Source organism: Melospiza georgiana, chromosome 1, assembly GCF_028018845.1.
Source record: "Melospiza georgiana isolate bMelGeo1 chromosome 1, bMelGeo1.pri, whole genome shotgun sequence".
In the NCBI taxonomy this organism is placed as follows: Eukaryota; Metazoa; Chordata; class Aves; order Passeriformes; family Passerellidae; genus Melospiza; species Melospiza georgiana.
Genome location: NC_080430.1, coordinates 25,041,160 through 25,064,380, shown reverse-complemented (window position 1 = coordinate 25,064,380; position 23,221 = coordinate 25,041,160). Strand labels below are relative to the sequence as shown.

At 42.6% G+C, this 23,221-nt stretch overlaps 1 protein-coding gene across 1 annotated transcript in view; it reads right to left on the bottom strand.

Moving 5' to 3' along the window:
- Nucleotides 1–19,844, bottom strand: part of COL1A2 (collagen type I alpha 2 chain) — a 38,343-nt gene extending 18,499 nt beyond the window's left edge. The window contains exons 1-25 of the mRNA XM_058026157.1: nucleotides 19,775–19,844; nucleotides 17,447–17,457; nucleotides 16,820–16,837; nucleotides 16,104–16,139; nucleotides 14,405–14,488; nucleotides 13,083–13,139; nucleotides 11,035–11,079; nucleotides 10,885–10,938; nucleotides 10,538–10,591; nucleotides 10,109–10,162; nucleotides 9,524–9,577; nucleotides 9,195–9,248; nucleotides 7,627–7,671; nucleotides 7,371–7,424; nucleotides 7,221–7,265; nucleotides 5,153–5,206; nucleotides 3,938–4,036; nucleotides 3,811–3,855; nucleotides 3,605–3,703; nucleotides 2,977–3,030; nucleotides 2,770–2,877; nucleotides 1,888–1,941; nucleotides 1,686–1,784; nucleotides 771–824; nucleotides 294–392 (exon numbers count right to left, since the gene is read on the bottom strand). Coding sequence (XP_057882140.1) covers nucleotides 294–392; nucleotides 771–824; nucleotides 1,686–1,784; nucleotides 1,888–1,941; nucleotides 2,770–2,877; nucleotides 2,977–3,030; nucleotides 3,605–3,703; nucleotides 3,811–3,855; nucleotides 3,938–4,036; nucleotides 5,153–5,206; nucleotides 7,221–7,265; nucleotides 7,371–7,424; nucleotides 7,627–7,671; nucleotides 9,195–9,248; nucleotides 9,524–9,577; nucleotides 10,109–10,162; nucleotides 10,538–10,591; nucleotides 10,885–10,938; nucleotides 11,035–11,079; nucleotides 13,083–13,139; nucleotides 14,405–14,488; nucleotides 16,104–16,139; nucleotides 16,820–16,837; nucleotides 17,447–17,457; nucleotides 19,775–19,844 — 1,500 coding nt within the window. The remainder of the gene's footprint in view (nucleotides 1–293; nucleotides 393–770; nucleotides 825–1,685; nucleotides 1,785–1,887; nucleotides 1,942–2,769; nucleotides 2,878–2,976; nucleotides 3,031–3,604; nucleotides 3,704–3,810; nucleotides 3,856–3,937; nucleotides 4,037–5,152; nucleotides 5,207–7,220; nucleotides 7,266–7,370; nucleotides 7,425–7,626; nucleotides 7,672–9,194; nucleotides 9,249–9,523; nucleotides 9,578–10,108; nucleotides 10,163–10,537; nucleotides 10,592–10,884; nucleotides 10,939–11,034; nucleotides 11,080–13,082; nucleotides 13,140–14,404; nucleotides 14,489–16,103; nucleotides 16,140–16,819; nucleotides 16,838–17,446; nucleotides 17,458–19,774) is intronic.
- Nucleotides 19,845–23,221: the final 3,377 nt, after the last annotated feature.

Below are 23,221 nucleotides of genomic sequence, written 5' to 3'. Positions count from 1 at the left end.
GTGAATACAGAGAAATTATAAAATGGACATGCTGAAATAATATAATAGACATATATTATTCTAATCACTTCAATTTCAAAATATCCCTAAGCTAATTAAACTGTTTTTTTAATTTCTATATTCATATTTTGGATAACTAGAAAATAATTTGAAACAGAACTCTTGAATGTAAGTGGATGCCATCTGAGGAGGAGGATACAGGGTGATGTGTTAGATTAATGATAGAGTTGGGACCCTACAGATTAGTCTGGAAATACTTTCATAGTAATAGAAAGTTTCTGTATTGTACTTACAGTGGGACCTTTTGGTCCAGGGAATCCAATGTTGCCAGGCTCACCTCTATTACCAGCTGGACCAATTGGCCCAACTCTACCATCTGCTCCAGGGAAACCCTAGAAAAAGAAATCATACTCTTAAATGGCTGAGGTAATTTAATTAGAGTTCAGCTTTAGGAGAAATATGTACTGACAGGAAGCAAATGTCATTTAACTTTTCACCACTGTTGATACATCACATGCTCATGCATCCCTCCCTTTTCCTGCTTTTTGTAGAACTCTGTATTTCTTCTTCCCTTTTCAGGACACAGGTCTAATCTGAGACCCACAGAAATGAAAGGAAATCTTCACACTGATCTTGTGAGTAATACAATAGAAAATCTTGCTGGTTTTACACAGTTGTGTTAGAGCTCAGTGCTGAGATGTCTGCTTTGTACTATTTATGTCAATCTTTCCCATGCAACGGTGTAACAGAATACAAAGCAAGGTACTTACAACAGGACCTTCCTTGCCAGCAGGGCCTGGGCTTCCAGGCTGACCTGGGAGACCCTGAGAAAGGAAAAGTTCCATGATTTTAGAAGGAAACCTACTCACCAACACACAGTCACCAGTTTTTCTACATGCATGCATGCACACACAGATGTGCCAAGATATCAATGTACACTGTTTAAACAGGACTGTAGGTGCTATCACATTTCCACCTGAAGCACACTGACTCTTAATTTGGTGGTGTGTGCTCACATGCCAGTTGAATATCAGTACAGGGAAGTACCTGTTTTACTCAAAGGAACTGATTTAGGCTCTGCTTTGGAGGATAGTGTGTTTCCATGTTTGCAGATGCCTAATACTCATATGTGCATTGCAAACTTTCTTTTCACAGGGTAGGGTAGGAAGAGAAAGAATAAGGAGTGTAAATGTTGTGAGATGATCATAATCTGGCTGCAGCCCACACCACTAAAAGTAAATGGCTGTTTTCAGTGAAATAATTTGCAAAATAAAAAAGAAATAATTGAGATCAGCCATTTCACATCATTTTAGTAGGGTCTGCTTTCCTTTGAGTTCATTAAAGAGAACACACACACCTTAATTGTGACCATAATGATCACATTCTGTAAATAATCACAAGTGGAAACCCCTTACAGAAGTCAATGCAGTATCCAGTACAAGAAAACTGCTCCATCCCAAGGCCATCAAGTGCTATGTTAACAAAACTAACTAATTTCAATAAACATTTTGACGCTTCTTTATCATTCCTAATAGGGTTTTTTTCAGTTGAATGGTGGAAGTGCCCTAACCGTGGTTAACACATGTTGAAGTTTTGCAGTGGGATTTCTGAATAATTTTGTCCATTAATTGTAAGTAATTTTCTTCCTATGTAGTTCAAACTTAATCCACAGAGTTCGAACTTACTCTTGGACCCATAAGACCAGGCTCACCAGGACGGCCAGCATCACCATTAGGACCCTTAGCACCAACAGGACCACTAGCACCACGGTTACCAGCAGGTCCCTACCAAAAGAAAGAAATAAAATTAGGCAGAGGTAGCAAAAAAGCGTTGCAGATCTGTATATAAAAGGTGGTTCAAAAATAGTGACCCAGACAAAAGTCTTACCATGACACCAGCTCTGCCATCAGCTCCAGGGAGCCCACGAGATCCAGGTACACCCTGCAAGTCAACACAAAACAAATCAAGAAAGGGAAAGAAATAAATCTGTTCCTGTGAGGTGTATCATGCCTGCTGGATTTCAGCCTTCCAAGCAGGTCTGCGGAATTTGAGGTAAGTGCAGCTTTAAGCACACACACCTCAGTGTAAATAGCTATTGTGAAAGAAATCCCTCTCACTCCCTCTAGATTTCTTTAAATTCTAATCTGTGTAATTTTCAGTGTTCATTGTAACTAACAATGGCTCTAGCCAGCAGCTAGGATCCCACAACCTGTCCCACAAAGTCCCACGTTCTCTGTAGAGAGTTACTGACTCTGAAATCTTTATCTCTGGAAAAAAAAATCTGGGGGAAGAGCTGCCATTTTTTCTTATTATTTTCCTGTGAATTCTCTTCCTTCATGAAGCTACATGCTTCCTGAAGTTCATGGAGTAGCTTCCTCACCCAGTGAAAAGTTTACTAGGCATCCTTGAAGACACTGAATTGAAAGCTTTTGCCCCCCATGATGTGTGAGCCTATTACCATTTTAAGCAGTTAAATCCTATCACAAACTTTTAAGAATAATCAAAAGATAATTCACTAAATATTACGCGGTGGATAAATCAAAGCCATCTCTAAATACTTCAGGGATAAGAGAGTAAACAAGAATTAATGCAAAGTGAAAATGGGTTTGGTCCCAACTAATCAAAAGGTTCAGAATTGAAAATTATCACTGCTTAGAAGCATTAATGTCAATTTAATTACTCATAATTATTTAATTTGCCTGTGGGACTCCAGATTGATTTCCACTTTCCTTTTTGCTTCTAAGTGTGGAACATGAAAAGAAAACTTACTCTCAGACCAGCAGGGCCTGGGGGACCAGCAGAGCCAGGTTCACCAGGGCTGCCTCTCTTGCCTTCCTCACCACTGGGGCCAGGAGGGCCAGCAGGTCCAGCAGCACCCTATTTTGAACAAACAGGGAAAAAGAAGGTATCAAACACTGTGTTGCAGATATTATCAGGCTTTTGATTGAAAAAGCCTTCACATTTTGCCATACTTACAGGCTCACCCTTCATACCACTTTCTCCCTTGGCACCAGCGGGGCCTGGTTCACCCTAGAGTCCAAAACAAAAAGAGATTACAGAATTAAGCATCATTCCAAAAATCTCTCTTCTACCTGGAGAGCTTACTCATGAATCAAAAAATTCTTTTATCACCTAATGGCATGTCTCCTTCTATTGTGAAAATGGCCAATGAGCATGACTGTATTTTTGACTTAAAAGGCACAAAACCAAACATTTAAAGGTGCTTAGAAATGACATAATTGAACAATGACACATTTAGGGCTGGTTCCTCTACTGAGGATACCCACCGAGGGCCTAGTTGGGAGATTGCTGCCACATCTCTCTCAGTGCTACCAACATGGTCAGAGCTTCACAGTCACACAATATTCTGCATTGGAAGGGACCCACAAGGATCAACTACTCCTTGCACTCATAGGGAGTGCAAAGTGAACCTTTTCAGCCTCAGCATCTAAAGCAAGTAATGAGACACAGAAATTAACTACAATGTTAATTATAGTGCATCAAGAAAAGATGTCTGCACTATAACAAAAGTGTATCCAGAGATCTTTTACAACTGTGGACACTGTGTCTGGTTTTCAAATACATGGAGGAGGAGGTCACTTACAACAAGTCCTCTAGCACCACTAGGACCAGCAGGGCCAGGAGGACCAAGAATACCACGGGGACCAGGCAGACCAGGAGCACCAGCAACACCAGGAAGACCCTGTCCAACAGAGGGGAAAAAGGTATTGTGAACCCATTGTCTTTTCTGCTGCATTAGCCGAATTGGGGTTTTTTAGAGGAAACATGTGTGAGTGTAGTTGTACTTACAGCTGCACCCTTAGCCCCTGGAAGACCATTAGCACCAGGGTTGCCCTGTTAAGAAAGGTAACAATACTGGTTAATTCAGAATCAAAAGTGCACACATCTCACAGATAGAGCCTGGCAAGTTACTCACTGGAGGGCCAACAGGACCACTAGAACCAGGAAGTCCAATCTCTCCTCTTGGGCCAGCAGGACCAGTAGGACCCACATTGCCAGCAGGTCCAATTTCACCCTGTTGGAGAGAAGGACAGAACCCTCCATCAGTGTACACAGCCTTATGGAAAGAGTGAAGCAATCCCCTATCAGCCTCTATCATATTTGAGTATTTCCGCTTCAGACAGCGGGAAACCAAGCAGCTGAGAGCTTTTAATGGATTTTAAAGGCACTCAAGTTGGGATGTCTATTTAGGCTCTGTCCAAGGTAATGGCTAAGACAGGAAAACCAGATGCTTATAGAGAAGGTTGACCAAAAAATTAGAATTAGAATTCCAGTCTCATTTGCATCCATGTGCCTCCAGAATTGGCCTGAGGTGCCACAGTGCATGAGACCTAATTGGCCATTATCTTGCACTTTTGGATGCCATTTGCATAGATGCAAAATGCAAAATTATGCCTGACCAGAAAGCACACAATAGTGTTCACAATGGAGTAAATGACAAAAAAAGGCTCTTGCTTTTATTTTCAGAAGGTTGTGTTCTGTAAGTTTACTACAAGAACCTGAATATAATGACATGGATTTTGTGACAAACGGTCAGCAAAATTTGTAAATGAAATATATGTAATATTCTTTCCTCAAATGCTCTGTCCTTCCTTGGTCACTCAAAATATTGAGGCTCTTACCCAGGTAAAAAATGCTAAGATTTGAGCAATAAAGTGAATAATTTAAATTATAGTCTGCAAGAGCAAAATGGTACTGCCCTAAACCTGAAAAATTTTAATGCAATTTCTGTAATTTCAGGGACTTGGAAGTAGTCCAATACTCAAATGAAGCTTCTTTGTCCTCCACTATTTCTGTAAAGTGATTTAACTGCTGCCTCACTTATTGATTATGATTCATGTCACCCTTGGAAAGTGTATATAAGTGCACCAACTAGCAAGCAGTAAAAGGGTTCTGTTTTCCTGAACCTGCCCAGCTTCAATCTTCAGCTGTGAAGTAAGTGCTGACTTTAAATTAGCATTCATATCTGATGTTCTCCAAATACAGATCAGGATGAGGATGAATCCCCAGAGTAACTACTAAGAAAGCACTCCTAGTTCATAGAGGATGGGGTTTTTCTGCTGCCTAGAAACTCTGGTTAGCATATTTCATCTTCACTAACAAATGCACCAGCTGAAGCAGATGTTCATACCTTAGCACCAGGAGCACCTGGGAAGCCTGGAGGACCAGCAGCACCAATAGGGCCCTGGGAAGTGAAAGGGAAAATGTTGTGTAAAGGCATTCAGTGACAACAGAAACATCTTGCTTGTTGAAGTAAGCAGATTAAAAAAATGCACATTTACTTATTCCACACATCACCCCCTCAGCACACTGGTTGCCTTTTGCAGTTCAAAACTGACAGATTTGGTTCACTACAAACAGTAAAGAGCCAGGTGAATGCTTAAACAACATTTGCAGTGCAAATTAAGCAAGAATTGGTAAAACCTTGCCTTGAGGCCAAACACCTGAGAAAGAACAAACAGAGGATGAGCAGAGGCAGGCATCTGCAAGGCAAGATGATGATTCTCCTATGTTTACCTGTTGCTGTGAGATTTATAATTATACTGGGACAAAGTTCCAACGTACCAGACATTACAAGAGAAGATACACTGATGGATTCATAGCCTTAATTTTTAAAGTCATACAAATAAACAGGGATAGTTTCTCTTCAATTATTAATTTAAAAATCCAACTCATATTGGGAATTGATATCCATCTTTTGCGAGCTAATATCTTTCAATTAGAAATATTTATAATAACACTGCCTCACAAAGCCAAGGTAATAAATGTCAGCTGCTATGAGAAAGAGTTGGCTTCAGACATTCTATAATCTACTCTGTTAGAAAGGGGGTACCTGGAATTGTCACTAGTTTTGCATAACTAAAAAAAAATACCAAATTCCCTTTAGGATATGTTTGAAAGCATAGACTTCCAGAATTTTCATTGCAATGACTTATTTACCTTTTACATTTCAAGCGGAAAGAAGGATAAAACACTATTTCTGTTTTAGTTTTTAAAAATGAGTGTTAGGAACTGCTGTGCAGAATATTTAAGGTATCATAACCTAAATATGTGACAAATAACTTCAGTCTGGGACAGACACTGGGACATAATGCAACACTCTGCCCATTGTGAATAACAATCCCTGCAATCGACAGCTTCAGAAGACTTTTCCTATAGCAACTCAACTGCCTTAATTCAAAATGTCTTCAGCTAAAATGTTTCAGTTCTAGTACATCAGATCTTAGCTGTAATATTTTTATTTGCTTGCAATTTAACTGCCCAATAACATATTTTTTAAATACACCACATGGGAGAACATAAGAGATATTCACAGTCATGCGCACATTCTACTCTGTTAAAGCACAGCAGGTGTTTGAAATGACAAGGGGTTTTAAAATCAACTTTGGCAAAATGGAACCAAGTACAGCTTCATCATAGACTATTGAGGTTTTAAAGGTAGGAAGAAAAAAAGCTTATTAATTGTTATTACTATTGTTCTGATGCATTCCAGATTTTTTTCACAGTTTCAAAACTATATCCTTGTACTCATATTTATGTGGCTGAGATAAATGAGATTAATGAAGTCAGGGGTAAATTATGGAAACACTAACTCCTTTTAAACAGACAAATCTGCACTGGATTAGCTCTTAATAGAATAGTTACAGTCAGATTAGGAGAGATGGATCTTGTTGGCCTTTCACAACAGCTCACAACTCAGGTATTAGTAGTGAATGAAAAAGGTTAGTGCCTGCAGGTGCAAAGCTATGTCCTGTTGTGCATTTATAATTTATAGGATGTATATAATTATAGCCATCTGTAACACATGCATGGTATGCATCAGTTAAAAAGCAGAAAGTCTCTTTAGCTTTTGGATGGGAATTATTCTGTTAGACTGTTGGAAACAGGAATTCTGTGCACTGAGTATTTCCCAGTGAGATGTGCTGGAAGAACTTCTCATGAAATCACCAGTGCAAACAAGAGAATATTTGGTTCCTTTTATATGGATGTGTTTAATATAAATCCTGAGAATGTCATGATTTTATCTGCAAAGGGTTTATCACTAATTCTCTTTGTGATGTTCTGATAAGCAACAGAGAACTATGTTAAAAACATCAATACAATCAACTTCTCAAAAGACCAAGAAATCCTCTAAAAATGGGAAAAGAAGCATAAAGCCTCATGGAACCAGGCTGGCAAAAAGGAAGACTGAAACTTACAGCAGGTCCAGTGGGGCCAGCGCTGCCATCACTTCCACGAGCCCCCTGTGAGGAAGAATATGATAAACAGTTAAAAAAGAGAATTGAATATCAGAGGAAGCCACAGCAAGTGGCTGGTTCATGATGACAGGCAGATGGGAAGCCACTTACAGCTGGTCCAGGGGCACCTACTCTTCCTCTCTCACCAGGGAGACCACGAGCACCCTTGAAAGAAAAATCAAATGAACTCATTTATATCTTTTACTGAATATAGATATATGGAGATCTTTCCCTCTGCTAGGTCATATTACTATTACATTAGAGTATCTGGGTATCTGGAGTGTTAATAATGACAAATATTGAAGAAAATGCTGGCTGAACTAATTCTATCAGATTACACTTTCCCACAGCAGCAATGAGTACTTACAGGTTGTCCTGGGGTACCATTTTCACCAGGGGCACCGGGCTCTCCCTATGAAGAAGAAAGTTTGGAGACATGAGTTACTTAAAGGATGCTTTGGACAGAGTGCCTAACTCTATCAGAGAGATCTTCAGCTACTGGATCCCACTTTCTGTGTCCTCAGTAGCTTTTATAACACAGCACTGTCCATGTTCCTGCATCACACTATGCAATAATAGCACATCAAGTCCTGAGGGTGCAGAGACTGCAACTGTCCCTGCATACACTGGAACACAGCCAGATGGAATCCTTTTAGAAGAGGAGGGGCAGAAAAAGTTGTGCCACTTGCTCTGCTTTCTTCACCCCCTTTCTTTATGCTGACATTTACTCTGTAGTACACATTTAAGAGACTGGATCTGGATAGTCAACTACAAATCCAGATCAATCAGCAGCTGTTTTTAGCTGGAGCAGAAGCAGAATGATGCTTTCTCTTGCCTTATTGTAAGTTGACAAAATTCTCTCAAATGGCATAAAATAAGGATCTGCCTCAGGTATTTTTAACTTAAGACCAATAATACTGAGTATTTGAGCAATAGCCATGAATACCTGGCTCGTCTCCCTTCAGTACTGTATTCTCAACAGCCTTCTCAACAGGTCCAGGCTGGTCTACAGTGACAAGATTTGTCATTCAGGTACATTCAGGATACAAGTGCTTGCATCCTGAACATACCTCAATGCACCTAGTCTTAAATGCTGCAAAGAGAGAAAGTTTTTGCCTTCATTGCTGCTTTCAGCACGGTTATATAATGAACAAACTTGATTTAATATGCTGGTGTTTTCTTGCACTCTTACTAGTAACTGTTCTATCCTTTACTTATGTGCTTTTTCTGCTTTTAATCTCCAATGACTGGACAGACTTTGCCAGCTAAACTTTTTCTGAAGGTTAACAACTTGCAAATTAACAAATTGTTATGTTACAACTAAAAACCCTTTAATCAAGGCTACTAAATGCTAAGCTCTTAGAAACAAGCAAGATGGAGAATTAGTATTTGAGGTTTTCACTGTTATATTAGGAGTCTGTGAATACAAATTATTAAGTGTTTGTTTAAGGCTAGTGTTCAAATGTGCTCTAATTTAAAGATGATAAGCACTGCATGTATCCAAATTTTTAGAAGGAAGGCTTACACTGATCACGCGTCTCACACAGTAGAGTTTTGTAAAAAATGAGATGTTTTCATTTTAGTATGCTTTAAAAAAATAGCCAAATGTAGAATACAATCCAGAGAAGAGCAGAGATAGCAAAATCAGCCTGAAGTGCTGCTGAATAGCCAATCATTAAGAGCCCAATTCTACAGCCTTTATTCACTGAAAGCACTAACTTGCTTATGACTTGATTGAGGGCTCAAGACTAAGGCCCCAGGAATGTTTTCTCATGACAAGGTGCATGCATTTGTTCTACATGGATCCACTGACTCCTAGATTACTGCAGCTGGGCAATGTTTAATGGCAACAAGGAAGACTGACTGGACCTCTGCACATCTCTTTTGCTAGGAAGAGCTACAAATGCATCCTACATTTTTAGATTTTTTCCTTACCTTGGTGCCAGGAGTACCAGGTTGTCCCTTTTGACCATCCAGACCATTGTGTCCCTATATTGAGTAGAAAAATAAATATTGATACATGTTTTCTCTCAAATAGCTTTATGCAAATTCTTAGTTTTATAACAAAACCTTCCTCCCACACAAAATTATTTCCTAATATAATCTTAAGATTTTTCAAAAATAATTAGTCTTTTATATCAGGCAATATTAAAAACTTTGAAGAGGTTAATGCACTCTTCACTTTCAGAGGATTTCCAGGGTTTTTAAATATGCTGTAGTGATGTTAGTCTTAAATATTTAGGCAAAAGTGTATATGTACTCACCCTAATTCCCTTAAAGCCAGGCAGACCAGGAGTTCCAGGGAATCCACGAGCACCCTAAAACACACAGTGCATGAATGATTGTCCTCATATTATACAGTGCAGTTAAAAGGAAAGATGATGACAAAGCCTTTCAATAAAATTAACAAGTAGATTTTGGTCATTATCATTCAAGTAAGGAATAGAATCCAGACCCTAACCTCTCAGGACCAGACTTGCTTCAAGATTAACAGTAATCAACCTGATTTTTCTAGCTCTGAATCTCAGAAATTTCATGCATTACCATGTGACACCAAAGCTTTTTTAACTTTCTATGCCAAGGTGGCTGGTTACCTTTTCCTGTGTAATTCCTCACACTTCTCTTACTGTTATGCCACTTCTGTTACTCATTACTAGCTTTAGTGGGGATGGGGTAGGGGAACAAAATAAGAACATAACTGTATGACATCCCTGCAGGTAAGGGCTGAAATTGTATTAATCCATATAAGGAATATTACTAGACTGTTAATGTGGTGAAATTCAGAAAGACTGTTAGGTTTCATGGATTAGTGAACTGGTTTGTATTGTACCCAGGGGATCACTACACACCTGAGGGCCAGCAACACCCCTCTCACCAGGTCTTCCAGGTTTGCCAGGGTGACCCTAAAAAATGCAATAAAGATGTGCTAAGAAAGAAAGCTCTTATAAAACAGCAACACAAACCACTAAAAAAAAAGAAAGTACTTTGGCAATGCTTCTCTTTTTCTATAAATACAGGGAGATTATTAACTTTCAAGTTTTCTTCTCCCTGTATTCAGGAAGTTAAATAATGCATTGGGAGTGGTTTGGAAGTTATCCAATTTTCTATGCATTTCCAGCATACTGCACCTCTTGTACTATGAAATAATTATTTCAGGGGTTTATTTATGTAACAATGTAAAAAATATGGCCAATAGAATGCTTAGCTTAACAATTATCTGGTTGTTAGGGCTGAATCACCACCACAAAAGAGATGAGTAACATTTAATAACCACTTACATCTTCACCAGCCTTTCCTGGAGGACCAGGGGGACCACGAGGACCCTGGGGACCCTGTCAAAAACAGATTGAGAATTACTTGAAGCATCAGTCTTCATATACATCTTCCCATTGTTTTATGACTCGTGTTGGGCCATAGTTGGAGCCTAATTGACTTTGCACTTTATGATTCCAAATGGAGAGAGCCTGAATCTGAGTTCAGCTCTGTTTCTGTAACAGGATCAAGCAGGAGTATCCAAACATTCAGAGAAGAGCATGTGGGTAGGAGGAATGGGCCTAAGCATTACAAGCCTACTTTGGGGTGCTGTTCCTAATGCTAGCAGTGTCTGTGTGTGATCTGTACTTACTGTTTGACCAGGTTCACCAGGCTCACCAGGAAGACCTTGGAAACCAGGAGGACCCTAGAAAATGAGGGAGATATTATTGGTTTCCAAACAAGATAAATTGTAATTTTACAGGTATGTCAATGTCAGCAGGAGAGAGAAGACTGTACTCACAGGGGGTCCAGATGCTCCAGGTGGGCCTCTGGGTCCCATTAAACCCTAGGGAAGGAAAAACACAAGATCTTTTTAAAAACGTCAATTATATAATCTCATCTATGACACAAATTCCCAGCATTCCTAAAACATGGTTAGCATCACAGTCTCCATTGTGCAATGTTCTAATGAAATTAGAGGAAGAGTTCTGCATGAATTTGCCCAGGCAGACCAAGTGCAAACATCTAATGGCAACAAAGCAGCACAGAATCCAGTGGGATGATTAGAAATGTACCATTATGGCTGTGAGCTTCAGGATTCACCTTCTTAACTTATTCTGGCCTGTTAGAAAGTGAACGGCTTCATTCTTTTTTGAATTCTTCCCTCTACCTTTCCTGTGCAGAAATGTTTAAGGATGAGGGTCATAACACATCATGAAAGGCTCTTACACATATTGTATGTTGTGTGTACATCTATTTCCCATAATTAATTACTTTGATTTAAATATTTCATTGTTTTCTGGTGCGGATTAAATTCTTTTCATATCACTTGCAAAAGAAGTGACTAATACAGTTTCCTTGACATTATTTACAATTTACAAACATTTTGAAAACACAGACAAATCACTTCTAAAAAGGAAATTTCCATAGACTGGTGCTCTCTCTTAACAGTTATCTTAAGGCTTATTAAGCAAGCAAGCAATTTGCAAATTGAAATTTTAACTTGGACTTCTATAGTCTAAACAAATTATTTAGGAGACATTTCAACAGAAATAATTATGTTTTAAATTGGTTTTAAATCTTTCTCAGAAAATCTTTCAGATTTTCTCATTACAACATTAAAAACATATGCCAACTTTTCAGTGGTTTATGTAGTTTTTCCGTGAGACTGAAAACCTTTTATTAAGAGGAATAAATGCACATTAATTACAGGCATTTACTCATGGAAGTGAAAGCAATATTGTGGATACAAAAATATGCAGTAATTCTAGGAAAAATAATGGTTCCTAGAAGTCTGAATCATATGTGCTGCATAAACCCTGTGAATTTCTTCTCAAATTAGATTCTGTAACTACCTTTCCCTTCCTGAATTTTACATCTTATTTATGAAATAAATATGTGAAACTTAAAACTTCCTCATCTATGTTTTCCAATTACCTGTCAGACACTGAGGGCAGAACTTAATTAAATGTACTCCTATTTTCTATATTTCTTAGCTAAATGGATGCCAAAGTATTTTCCAAAATCCATTTAATATTAGAGTGTTTTTGGAAGTAGAAGCAAGCACTTGACCCAGAATAATCCTGGTCATTCTTCATCCTGCTGCTCACCCATCATATGCACTATCTGTGATATCAGAGTGTGTGGTGAATTCAACCCATATTCTGCTACCTATGTGTACTGACAATATTTGCTAATGTACGGAAGGGTTAGAAATTCATATGGAGTGGCAATAGACCCATTAAATTCCATTTGTATATAGTATACAGTGAATTATAAAGAATCCTCCTCAGAACAGCCTTACAATACCAACATTACTAACATTCAGATGATGAGAACCAAATGTGGTGGCCAATTTCCTAAAAAACCTATGCAATCTAAGGGTATCAAAAGAGTTTACAGCCATGGAGAAAAAATCATCACCAACTGGAGCCAAGATGCTGAGTTACTTTTTAGGCCTGTGCCTGCTTTAGAGAGCAGCTTTACAGTTAAAACACAATCTTCTGTCTCAGTATGTGTAAAGTAGTACTGCCTCAAAGTAGATGTGTTATCTAGCATCAGATAATGAGATTCATTGACTCATAAAAGTGTGGTCAACAAACAGAGTTAAAGCACAAGATCCAGCAGTGTTATATTCAAGATAAATATACAGATACAAGACCATATTTCAAACCCTCAGACTAAAACACTTCTCATCATCCTATATTAAAGGATCAGTTTCCAGTCTGAGCCAATCTATGATCAAACCACTAATTTTAACACTATGTTTTTCATTAACACAGCTGAATTAAAGGAAAGTCCCAAACACATTATTCATGTGAGTTATCAAGTGCTGTGTCATATACCTACCATAGGTCCTGGGCCAAAATCTGCTGCTTTAGATGGATCATATTGGGCAGCGAAGTTCTGCAGACAATAAAATGTTTGAAATTAAAATTCTAAAAACTCTACTTTAAAAACTATTTATAATCAACATTCTATAATAAATATCATCTGATTTGTTATACTTGCTATGAGGTTTGTTAAAGCAGCATACATATAACTCAGTAAATACTGCCTTATTACAAATACAATTCTATTCACTTGTTTCCAAAAAGACTTAATTTTACTGGGAAGGCCCTTTCAAACCTAAATATCTCTGCAGATGTGATAGAGAGACATTAAATAGTGTGAACTGAAAATTAGGAATGTAAATTCACTGCTTATTTAAAATTGAAAACTTTCTTGAAACTCTCAAATTATTTTGCCTAATTTCCAATGAGGGAAGTTAAGCAAGGCAGTGAAAGTATGCATAAGTAAAATTAATGTACCAGCCCTGAGTAGCTATTGCATGAGGTGGGCCCTTCAGTTTCAGAAATATCTGAGGAGCATGAAGCCTCAGAAACACTGCAATGGATTTTAGGTATTTTATCAAAATAGAAAAAGAATCTCCACAACACAATCAAACTCCCTTTTCTTGCTTGTTTCATTAACATATTAAAATAAAAAAAACCACAGTGAAAGCAGTTTGATATTTGCAACTAGCAAAATAAAGTTTTGAAATAAAAATGAGTATTCTTCCATGCAAAAGGACTTACTAAACTTGATCAGTACAAGACTGTCTATGTCTTCATGCTGCCTATGTAGCTAATGTCAAGCAAAGAGTTAAATTCAGCATTCTGCAGAGAGTACAGGATGGGTGCCAGTACACAAAGTGTGTAAGCACAGCCCATTTACAGGTCTGCAGTATGAACACAGATAAAAAAAATCCAAAGGAAAATACAATTCTATAGGACTTTTAATTGATTTTTAGCTTAAGGAGTCATCTTCTTTGCTGTCTCCTGAATCCAACCCCAAAGGCTTCTTTTCCCCCTCTACTTAATGGCACTGGTTTCATTTAGTTGATGCTTAACCCATAGACATTATAGCTGTGTAAATTTAATGCTAAATAACAGGGTTGATTCGCTCTTCTTCCTAAGTCCCTGTTGAATAGAGAATCCAAATTTTCCATGGAATATATACGCTCCAAGGAGGGTTTCATTGGAACCGGGCCATCAATTTCTTATGGCTCACAAAAGAATGTTTCTTCCTCTCCTCAATTCAACAACAGTGCTTTCCAGCAGATATAAATTCCATCTTGGTTGCAAAGCACAGCTTAGGAGTTCTGGTAATAGAAAGTTTGGATGCCTTACTCCGCCAAGACCTGGAGGACCAGGGGGCCCTGGAGGACCTGGTAGACCATCTTCACCATCCCTGCCTGGTGGACCTGGGGGACCCTAGAGTCAAAAAGAGAATTATACGGTGAAAATTGGAAGTGGTTGAAGAAGTCTCTGATGTGGTAACTTCATTAACAACCAGGCACACCCTACAGCAGTGCTATACATTTCAATAAATAGTTTAAATAAATGCTTAACCTGAGAAAATATATAGTCTGATTTTGTGTTACCTTGCTACACCTTGTATCGGACAAGTACTGGAGCTTTGTATTTGAAAAGATTTACAGGGGCAATATTGGATTTACACTACCAAAGCATAACATCCAAACTGGGAAGATTGATCTTAGGTGACAAACTTTAGACCCAGAACCCCAAGTGACCCATGTGGACCCACACAGCCCAGCAGATGCTAATAGTGAGAGCCTGAAGTTTTACCAGCTGAGGATTAGAAAGGTCAGCTCTACTGATATGAGTTACCATGGATCCAGAGTAAGTCCAAAGCCACTTTTTTAATCAGTATAGACAATTTACTGGTATAATTTCAAATCCAGTTAAAGTTTAGCAGTGCTCTTCTACAGATTTTTTTATACCATCCATCTGCTACCACTGTGAGAACTTCTTTTATGACAGGTTGAAGTTACCTGTGTTCAGTCCAGTAACATTTGTCCTTACATATTCTTTCATCCCCAGTACACAAAGCTGGTCAAGTTTTGGCATCATGGCAATTGATGTATTTAATTTGTTGGGTTTTTTGGACCCAGTTCAGTACTTAATGAAATCAATAATAAATGGATTTCTAAAGGAGCAGTATTAGGTTTGTTGCCTTCAGAACAAAGAAAGCATCTCCTTTCATTAAACAAATTTAGTTAGTGGCAGCCTAAAGCAAACATCCAGCTGACCACAGTGATACAGTGTTCCTAATAGTTTCCATCACATTTGTCAGCACACTATGATCTCAGAAATCTTTAAGAGCTCCTTCATCAGTACTATAGCATTTTCATTTTCAGATGATAGAAAAAAAATACATATAACTACACACAAACCAGATAAGTATGTGAAGTTCAGAACACCACTTTAAAAAAAGCAGCAATGATGCAGAAGCAAATCAGAAAAGCAGATATGAGCAATATGAATGAACATTACAATTAAATTATTCAACTGTCCTTATTACTTTGGTTACTTTTACGGTGTAACATCCTCTTTTACTAGCAGAAGGTAGATAACAAATGCCCAGCTGCCAAGAAAAAAGCTTTTCCAAAACATCATTGGAGGCACAGATAATGAATTACCCTCAAAACTGGCTTAGTCTATTCGGTTTTTATGTAGAGAGCTTACCCATATGCCATATTATTCAAAGATTACATGTCAACTTTTCCGTCTGCATTTCCATGTGTTAATTCCCCTGTGAACAGCTGGAAAAACACTTTTCAAATCATCACTTGAAGAGCTAGGCTGCCCTGTGATCTCAACCATATCTGCTCAGGCACAATGACCATAATTAGACTGGATTTGGTACATATGTAACTTGGTTTCTTTGTTAAATAAAATTGCACATACAAGCTTCTACAGGTACAATCATTTGATCTCACAGAATGCTTAAACTTAGTTTTTTCCTACTGATCTTCCAACAACTACCATTCAAAGATCACAAGTAAATGTCACTCTAATTCCTTACCCTTTCTCCCTGTGGCCCTTTGTCTCCTCTAGGGCCCTGCCGGAAGAAAATAACACTCAATGAGTTACTGTGGAAATTTTCCAGGACAATGCAGGGAAACAGATACATTAAGAAAAATTAGTGTACATTAAAAAGGAAAAGAGGGCTGCAAATTCAGCTATTTTCCACAGACAGTGTATTTTTGTCCACAATAATCTACTGGAAATAGATTAGCCACTGACACTACTGTGTGTTAAAAGCGTCACTGCACAGACCACAGAAGTGCTTGCAAAATTGGGGTTTGTTTCTACTGAATAACTACTTCTAATTTTACAGAAGTGACTTTTAGAAATAATATCTAAACAATTTAGCTTTTTGTACCTATATGGATATTGCTGTGCCATTCAATCCACATAAATCTTTACAAAGAAAGGAACTCTGTTTAAATAAGAATGACACTTGGATGCCATTTAGGTCTTGGTAGGCTTAGTTCTGCTCACAAGTGAAGCACCTTTGATTCAGTACCTGAATCTACCCTGTTAAAATGCTGCATTGATAATTTCCCCCTTTTTTCCTACCTACTCATCTCAGCACTACTGAGATGCTGTTTTCAGACAACACTGAAAATAAGCAGAGTAGCCAATTTTCTTTTCGTCCAATATTCAACAAAATATTAATCTGCTGAAGACTACCTGATATCATCTTTATTTCCACCCAAGAAAAAGAAAAATGCTTACCTTGCGCCCGGCAGGTGGCTGGAAAAAATAAGGAAGACAATTAAAAAAAGAAGTTACAATTTCTGCCAGTATTTTGAACTAAAATAATGCTTAGACTTATTTTCTTACATAATTATACTTTTTCTCATTCCAATATATTTAACTATGCCCTGTGATTTAAAATTACTTTGAAAGCTAGGTTATATACAGCAAAGATGCATGTAACTAAATTAAAATGTTGTGTTGAAGACTGACAATCTTATAGCTATTACAGCTTAAAATATTAGAATTTAAAAAAGAGTCACACCTGAGTTCTTTCATAATCCTACTGTGCAATGAAATTTAGACTGTAAAACTGGCTTTAAAGTAGAGTCAAATCCAATGCAAACTGCCAGGTACAGTGTCCAAAGAGCTCTGCTCCGTTACTTTCTCCTCATGCTCTCCACACCTATGAAGGCAGTCTCTTAAAAAGCCCATCCCACTTGTGAAATTGGGGTGGGTACCTTTCCAGGCAGTGCCCTCAGGATTTAATCAGCACTTTTCCATTACCATCTTGGGAATGAATGTAACAAAATAACACTGCCACAAGAAGAGAAGCCTAGCCTGTTAATTGGAGTGTTACATATTAGATAAAAAATTTATACTGACCTGATTCACATCTGCAAAGAGAAGGGAAAGGAAAAAAGAGATAATTAGAGCAGGGACTCAAATATTTTACAAGTTTTAAATTTTAAACTTGCTTTCAATTTAAAATTAAATTTGCTGCTTTTAATGCAAAATGCAATTTAGTTGATTTCCTTAATGCAATAAACATTTTCTTAATGTAATTTCTTCCTGTTAAGATGATTAACTTATAGTGGAAAAACTCAAGGGTGAAATTGCCATGTATTTCAGATTCAAAATGGACTTGCTAATTAAATCAAAACAACTAATATGGCTGATACAGTAAAAAGGCAGATATCAACTATAAACCTGCTCTAAATATGTTCAACATACCTCCATTGGAAGCCCCCCACACCTATGTATTTCCACATATGTGTTCATGCAAGAGATTAATAAACTCAGGCAGACTGGAACATGTGAAGATACTATATTGTAGGAGTTATCTGAAATTTTCAGATAAATGGCCCAATCCCACTTTTTATGGGGAAAGGTTCTAGCCAAACATCCATTTCCATCTATTTCCACATTTCCCTGTAAAACTGTGTAGCAGGGAACAGTTTGAAGCTATTAAACACCATATTGCAAATAACCATCTCTGTATGTTATGCACTAATAAGCGTGAATATGCACTTTTTTCATTAGTTGGAGAAACAAATTTTCTGATTTTCTTAATTTCAAGGAATTAACAATCTATTTTGACCTAAACTCACCCTACTAAAAGAGTCTCACATCACCCTTGAACGCCTGCAATTTAACATCACCACTAACTAAAAGGTTGTTGGATGATTTTCCACAACGTGTCACTTTGGCAGCGCATGACCACACACACTAAATTCGGATGATTCGTGCACTCCAGAAAAAGGTAACAGTGCTGAAATGCTGAAAACACTGGAATTCCGCGGCAGTACACAGAGCCAGCCTAACTCAGTGCTAACTCCACACAGAACTAAAGCCATTACCGCCCGCGGGTGATGGTGACAACGGTGCCTGCCCAAATTCCCTGCGGGAAGCGCGGGGTGATCGGTTCGGGGACCCCCACAAGAACCCCCCACAAGAAGCGCTCCCTCTCCTGTGCGAAGGGGCAGCTGCCTCCCGTCACCGGGGTTGGGGAAATGTCCTCAGAATGTCCCTCAGAACGGCCCCGCCGCTGCCCCCCGCCCGGCGAGGGAGACCCGGGGAGCATCATCCCGGGAGACATCACCCCGTGGGACACCATCCCGTGGGCATCACCCCCTGGGACATCATCCCGTGGGCATCACCCCCTGGGACATCATCCCGGGGAACACCATCCCGTGGGACATCACCCTGGGGGGCACCACCATCCCGCATCATCCCGGGAGTTCCCAGCGCCAGGAGCGGGCAGCGCACGGCTGCTCTCTCACTCCTCCGCCCTGGAACGCGGCCAAACCCGGGTCAAAGCCAGGCGGCCCGGGGCTCGGGGGGTCCTTCACAGGGCGCTGCCCTGCAGGGAGGCTGCGCTTCGCCCCCGCGCGGATGGCGGGGCGCGTTTCCCTCTCATCTCAGTGTGCGGGGTGTGTGTGTGTGTGAGGGGGCACCACATCCTCATCCAGCGAGAGGCGGAGAGCGGCACTGCGCCCTCGGGGAGCCGCGCTCCCCTCTGGCACTGGAGCGGAGCCGCGCTCCCCTCTGGCACTGAGCGGAGCCCTGCTCCTTCCCTCCCCTCCCCGCAGCCCCCGGGCCGGGCAGCTCCGCCCGCCGCGCTGCCCCAAGCGGCCCGCAGGGGGCGCCCCGCGCGCGGAGCCGGCGGAGCGATGGACGGACGGAGGGACGGACGGATGGACGGATGGATGGATGGATGGACGGACGGATGGAGGGATGGATGGATGAGCCGCCGCTCCCCCGCTCCCTGCTTCGGAAAGCGCGCCTCAAGTCTCACTAAAGTGCAGCCTGGGTGCCTCCGCTCGCCGCAAGCACTCTCCTCCCAGCCCGCATCTGTATCTCCTCGCAGCATCTGCGCCGGAGGTTTGTGTCCTCCTCTAGGTACAAGCCCGTCTGGAGAGGAGGTGGTCCCTTTTCTTTTACTTTTTTTTTTTTTTTTTTTTTTTTTTTTTTTTTTTTCCCGTAGAGGGGGATCTCGTTGGCCATGTGCCATATTTTTCTGGGAGAAAGAAAGAATCTAGAGTCTGATCTGGGACGGAGGTGGCAGTTTTGAGCTGGTTTCTATCGTTTGGGAAGCAGCGACTCCCCGCAGACTGCCGTGCGTGGGGCGGGCGTCGGGACAAAGCACGGAGCGCAGAGCCGGACAGCCACCCCTGCCACCACCCCTGCCACAAACAAGCGGAAAGCACTTACGTTGGCCTGTTGCTAGGTATGAAGTTACTGCGAGCAGCAACCAAATCCGTGTATCCACAAAGCTGAGCATGTCTAGTTGCAAGACATGCAGACTCCTTGTGGTGCCGAGTCGGTTGGTTAGCTATCGCCTGTGGGACGCAGGCATACAGTCTCGAGGAGTAACTCCAACCTTAGCAGAAACCTGCTGCCAGGGACGCTAAATTAACCCAGCCCCGGTCCGCCCTACTTATACCGCAGGAGGGTCCCGGCGCCGCCCCGGCCATCACGTGCCCCGTGTCTCCAGCCCTCCGCAGCAGCCTTGGCAGCGGCAGCGCCGGGGGGGCGGCGACGCTAAATTGGTTCCATGCTTTGAGGACGTGGACACTGAGGCTTTCGGAAGGAAAATCTGACTCGTCGTCTCTCTCTTTTTTTTTTTTTTTTTTTTGTTCCCCTCAGCCGTCCCACGCCCCTCTCGCCCCGCTTTTCTGGGAGTGCGGCCGGAGCCCGGCCGGGCAGCGGCTGGCAGCGCCCCGACGGCGTTCAAAGCGGGAGCTGTCCAGGGCCTGCGGCGCCTCCCGCCCCGCGGGGAAGCGGCCGGGGAGCCGGGAGGAGGCTGGATCCCAGCTCAACCAACCTCTCTCCGCAGTCCCACTGCAACCAAAGGCATCCCCAGACCCCCTAACACGACCCCTCTAGCACGGTCACTCCGGACCCCCGCCCTTGGCCTTTCCCCGCGGACAGCGGGTGCCGGGGACACCGGCAGCCCCTCAGCCCGCCCGCAGCCGCGTTCGCGTCCCGGCTGTTTGCTCTCCCTGGGGAAGCATCTCCGTCCAGGGCGCGGGCAGAGCCCTGTCCGTGTCCCTTCCCGGCTGTGCGGCCGCTCGGGCAGTGTGTGTGTGTGTGTGTGTGTGTGTGCGAGGGGAGCCCGGCGTGCCCGCAGCCTCCCGGCCGGCGCAGCGGGGCTCTCCGGGCGCAGGGAGGAGGAGGAGGATGGGCATTCCCGCAGCTCCCCTTCGCGACGGCCACCCGCCCACCCAGCCGAGGGAAAGCTGGCGGCCTTGTTTGCCACGTCTGCTCGGCAGACGGCTTCTCCCTTCGCGGGGGAGGGGGCCGCGGTGGGCGTGAGAGGAGAGGAGCTGCCCGCGCTGCGCCCCCGAGGGCCGCCCGCCCCATCGTGCCCCGGCTCCGCGCTTGGGGGCTGCAGTCACTCGGGGTCGCGCACCGCGGCCCCCGCGGCTGCCGGCAGCTGACGTGGTGCCCCGGCCGGGCCAAGCCAAGCGGCAGCCGCGGCCCCTCCCCGCACAGGGCTCCTCCAGGGCGGGCAGCCGCCCCCGCCCAGGCCCCTCCGCTCGCCGAAGGGAGTCCCGGGCAGAGGGAGCGGCGAAGGCAAACTGGAGCCCCGCCTCAGGCTGGGGGGCTCCTCTCCGGGGCGGAAAAGGCGAGGCGGGCGCCCGTCCTCTCCCCCTTCCCTCCCCCAGCCGCGGGTCGCGGAGCGGGCGGATCCTGCCCAGGCATAGCGGAGAGCCGGGACAGCCTCCGGGAGAGCTCCCGGCAGCGGCTCGGCACCGCCTCCTGACCGCCCCCCGGCCGAGAGGGTCCTCTCGCCCTCAGCCTGGCTTGGGGGAGCTGCCGGGGGGTATCCAGCCCCTGCTCATCAGCTGCCGTCGGGGGCACGCCTACAGAAAGAATGGAAAGGATGGGGCATGGGTGTGCCCTGAGCGGGGACCCCACAGGCGCTGTGTCTCAGGGGCACTGCCAGCACAGAAATCAGCATTCCTGTGCCCCGCACACCGAAAGCGGCATTGCTGTGCCCCGCACACCCAAAGCGGCATTGCTGTGCCCGCACGCCCAAAGCGGCATTGCTGTGCCCCGCACACCCAAAGCGGCATTGCTGTACACGCACACCCAAAGCGGCATTGCTGTGCTCGCACGCCGAAAGCGGCATTGCTGTGCCCGCACACAGAAATCAGCATTGCTGTGCTCGCACACCCAAAGCGGCATTGCTGTGCCCGCACACCCAAAGCGGCATTATTGCTGTGCCCGCACGCCCAAAGCGGCATTATTGCTGTGCCCGCACACCCAAAGCGGCATTGCTGTGCCCGCACGCCCAAAGTGGCATTGCTGTGCCCGCACACAGAAATCAGCATTGCTGTGCCACGCACACCCAAAGCGGCATTATTGCTGTGCCCGCACGCCCAAAGCGGCATTGCTGTGCCCCGCATCCACGCGTGTCCGGCGAGCTGGCCGTTCCCGGTACAGCCTGCCTGGAGCTGCCTCCACCGTCGGGACAGTTCATCGCTATCAAGGGTGCCGACGAAATGGAAAAGCCTGCAGTTGGGATAGGAAAATCCACAGCATTAGGAAAAGGTGATCCAACGAAGTGTGTCTGATCCCAAAATGGTAGCACAACAAATTATGTGATTGAAACATTGTAATAAAAGTATATGGCGTAAAAGGTACATGAGTATTCTTTCAGGTTATCTTTCATGCGAATGGTATCAATTTAGAACAAGAAGGATTTTAAGATAACCTGGACAGTGAAGATAACTACTTGAAAGTTTGTACCAGCATAAACCTAAAGTAGCTCTGTGAGCTTCAAACAAGTTAAAATGATAAATACATTATCAATATTATTATAGACCCAAAGCACTGTGACTCAAGTCCAAGTATTTCCTGATATCACTTTATCACTTTCAGTGAACTGGTTTTTTTTTTCCCAACTTGTTCCTTGAAATCAATCACTGACTCTGTGGCCAGTTTGTTTTGACTCTGATGCATCAGCAGAATAGTTATTGACTGATTATAATAGTAATTAGACACTTCTGAGACTAACCTATTCTAATTGCATACGTATAAACTTATTTTATGCACATTTTCAATAAGTGATAGCCCTTTTCTATTAAAGAAATACGTGGAAGGTGGGAGGATGCAGGCACATGTATCCCGACCAAATCAAGCTAAGCCACTATTCCCATCCATCCTACCCATGAAGTTTCACACAGGAAGGACAAGCTCCCAGCCAAAGAACAGAAAATTGCTGCAAAGATGTGGATTTTCAATCACCTTGTCTCCCATAACGCAGGTGGGTGAGGGAGATGTGGAGCCAGAAGCTCAGCAACACATAAAACCAGTTGAGATGGTATGAGACTCCTCAGGCTTCCAAAGAGATGAATTCTTGGTATGCTCCAGCCATTTCAGGATTGCTGCACATGGATAGAAAAAAAGAGATGCAGAAGAATAAATCATTGATATGGCTCTTTTCCCAGGTCAGTCTCTTTTCAGCCATCCATCCAGCCATATAGTTATGGATTTTTCAGCATGGTGGATGGCTGAAAAGAGGTGGCTAAGTTCTCTAGGACTGACAGCTTTGCCACAACAGTCTCAGATTCATACCTGACCTTTGGAACCGATGGGGTCCTTGGCCATTTTTTTCACTTTCAATCATCCATTGTCTTCATACTTCAAGGA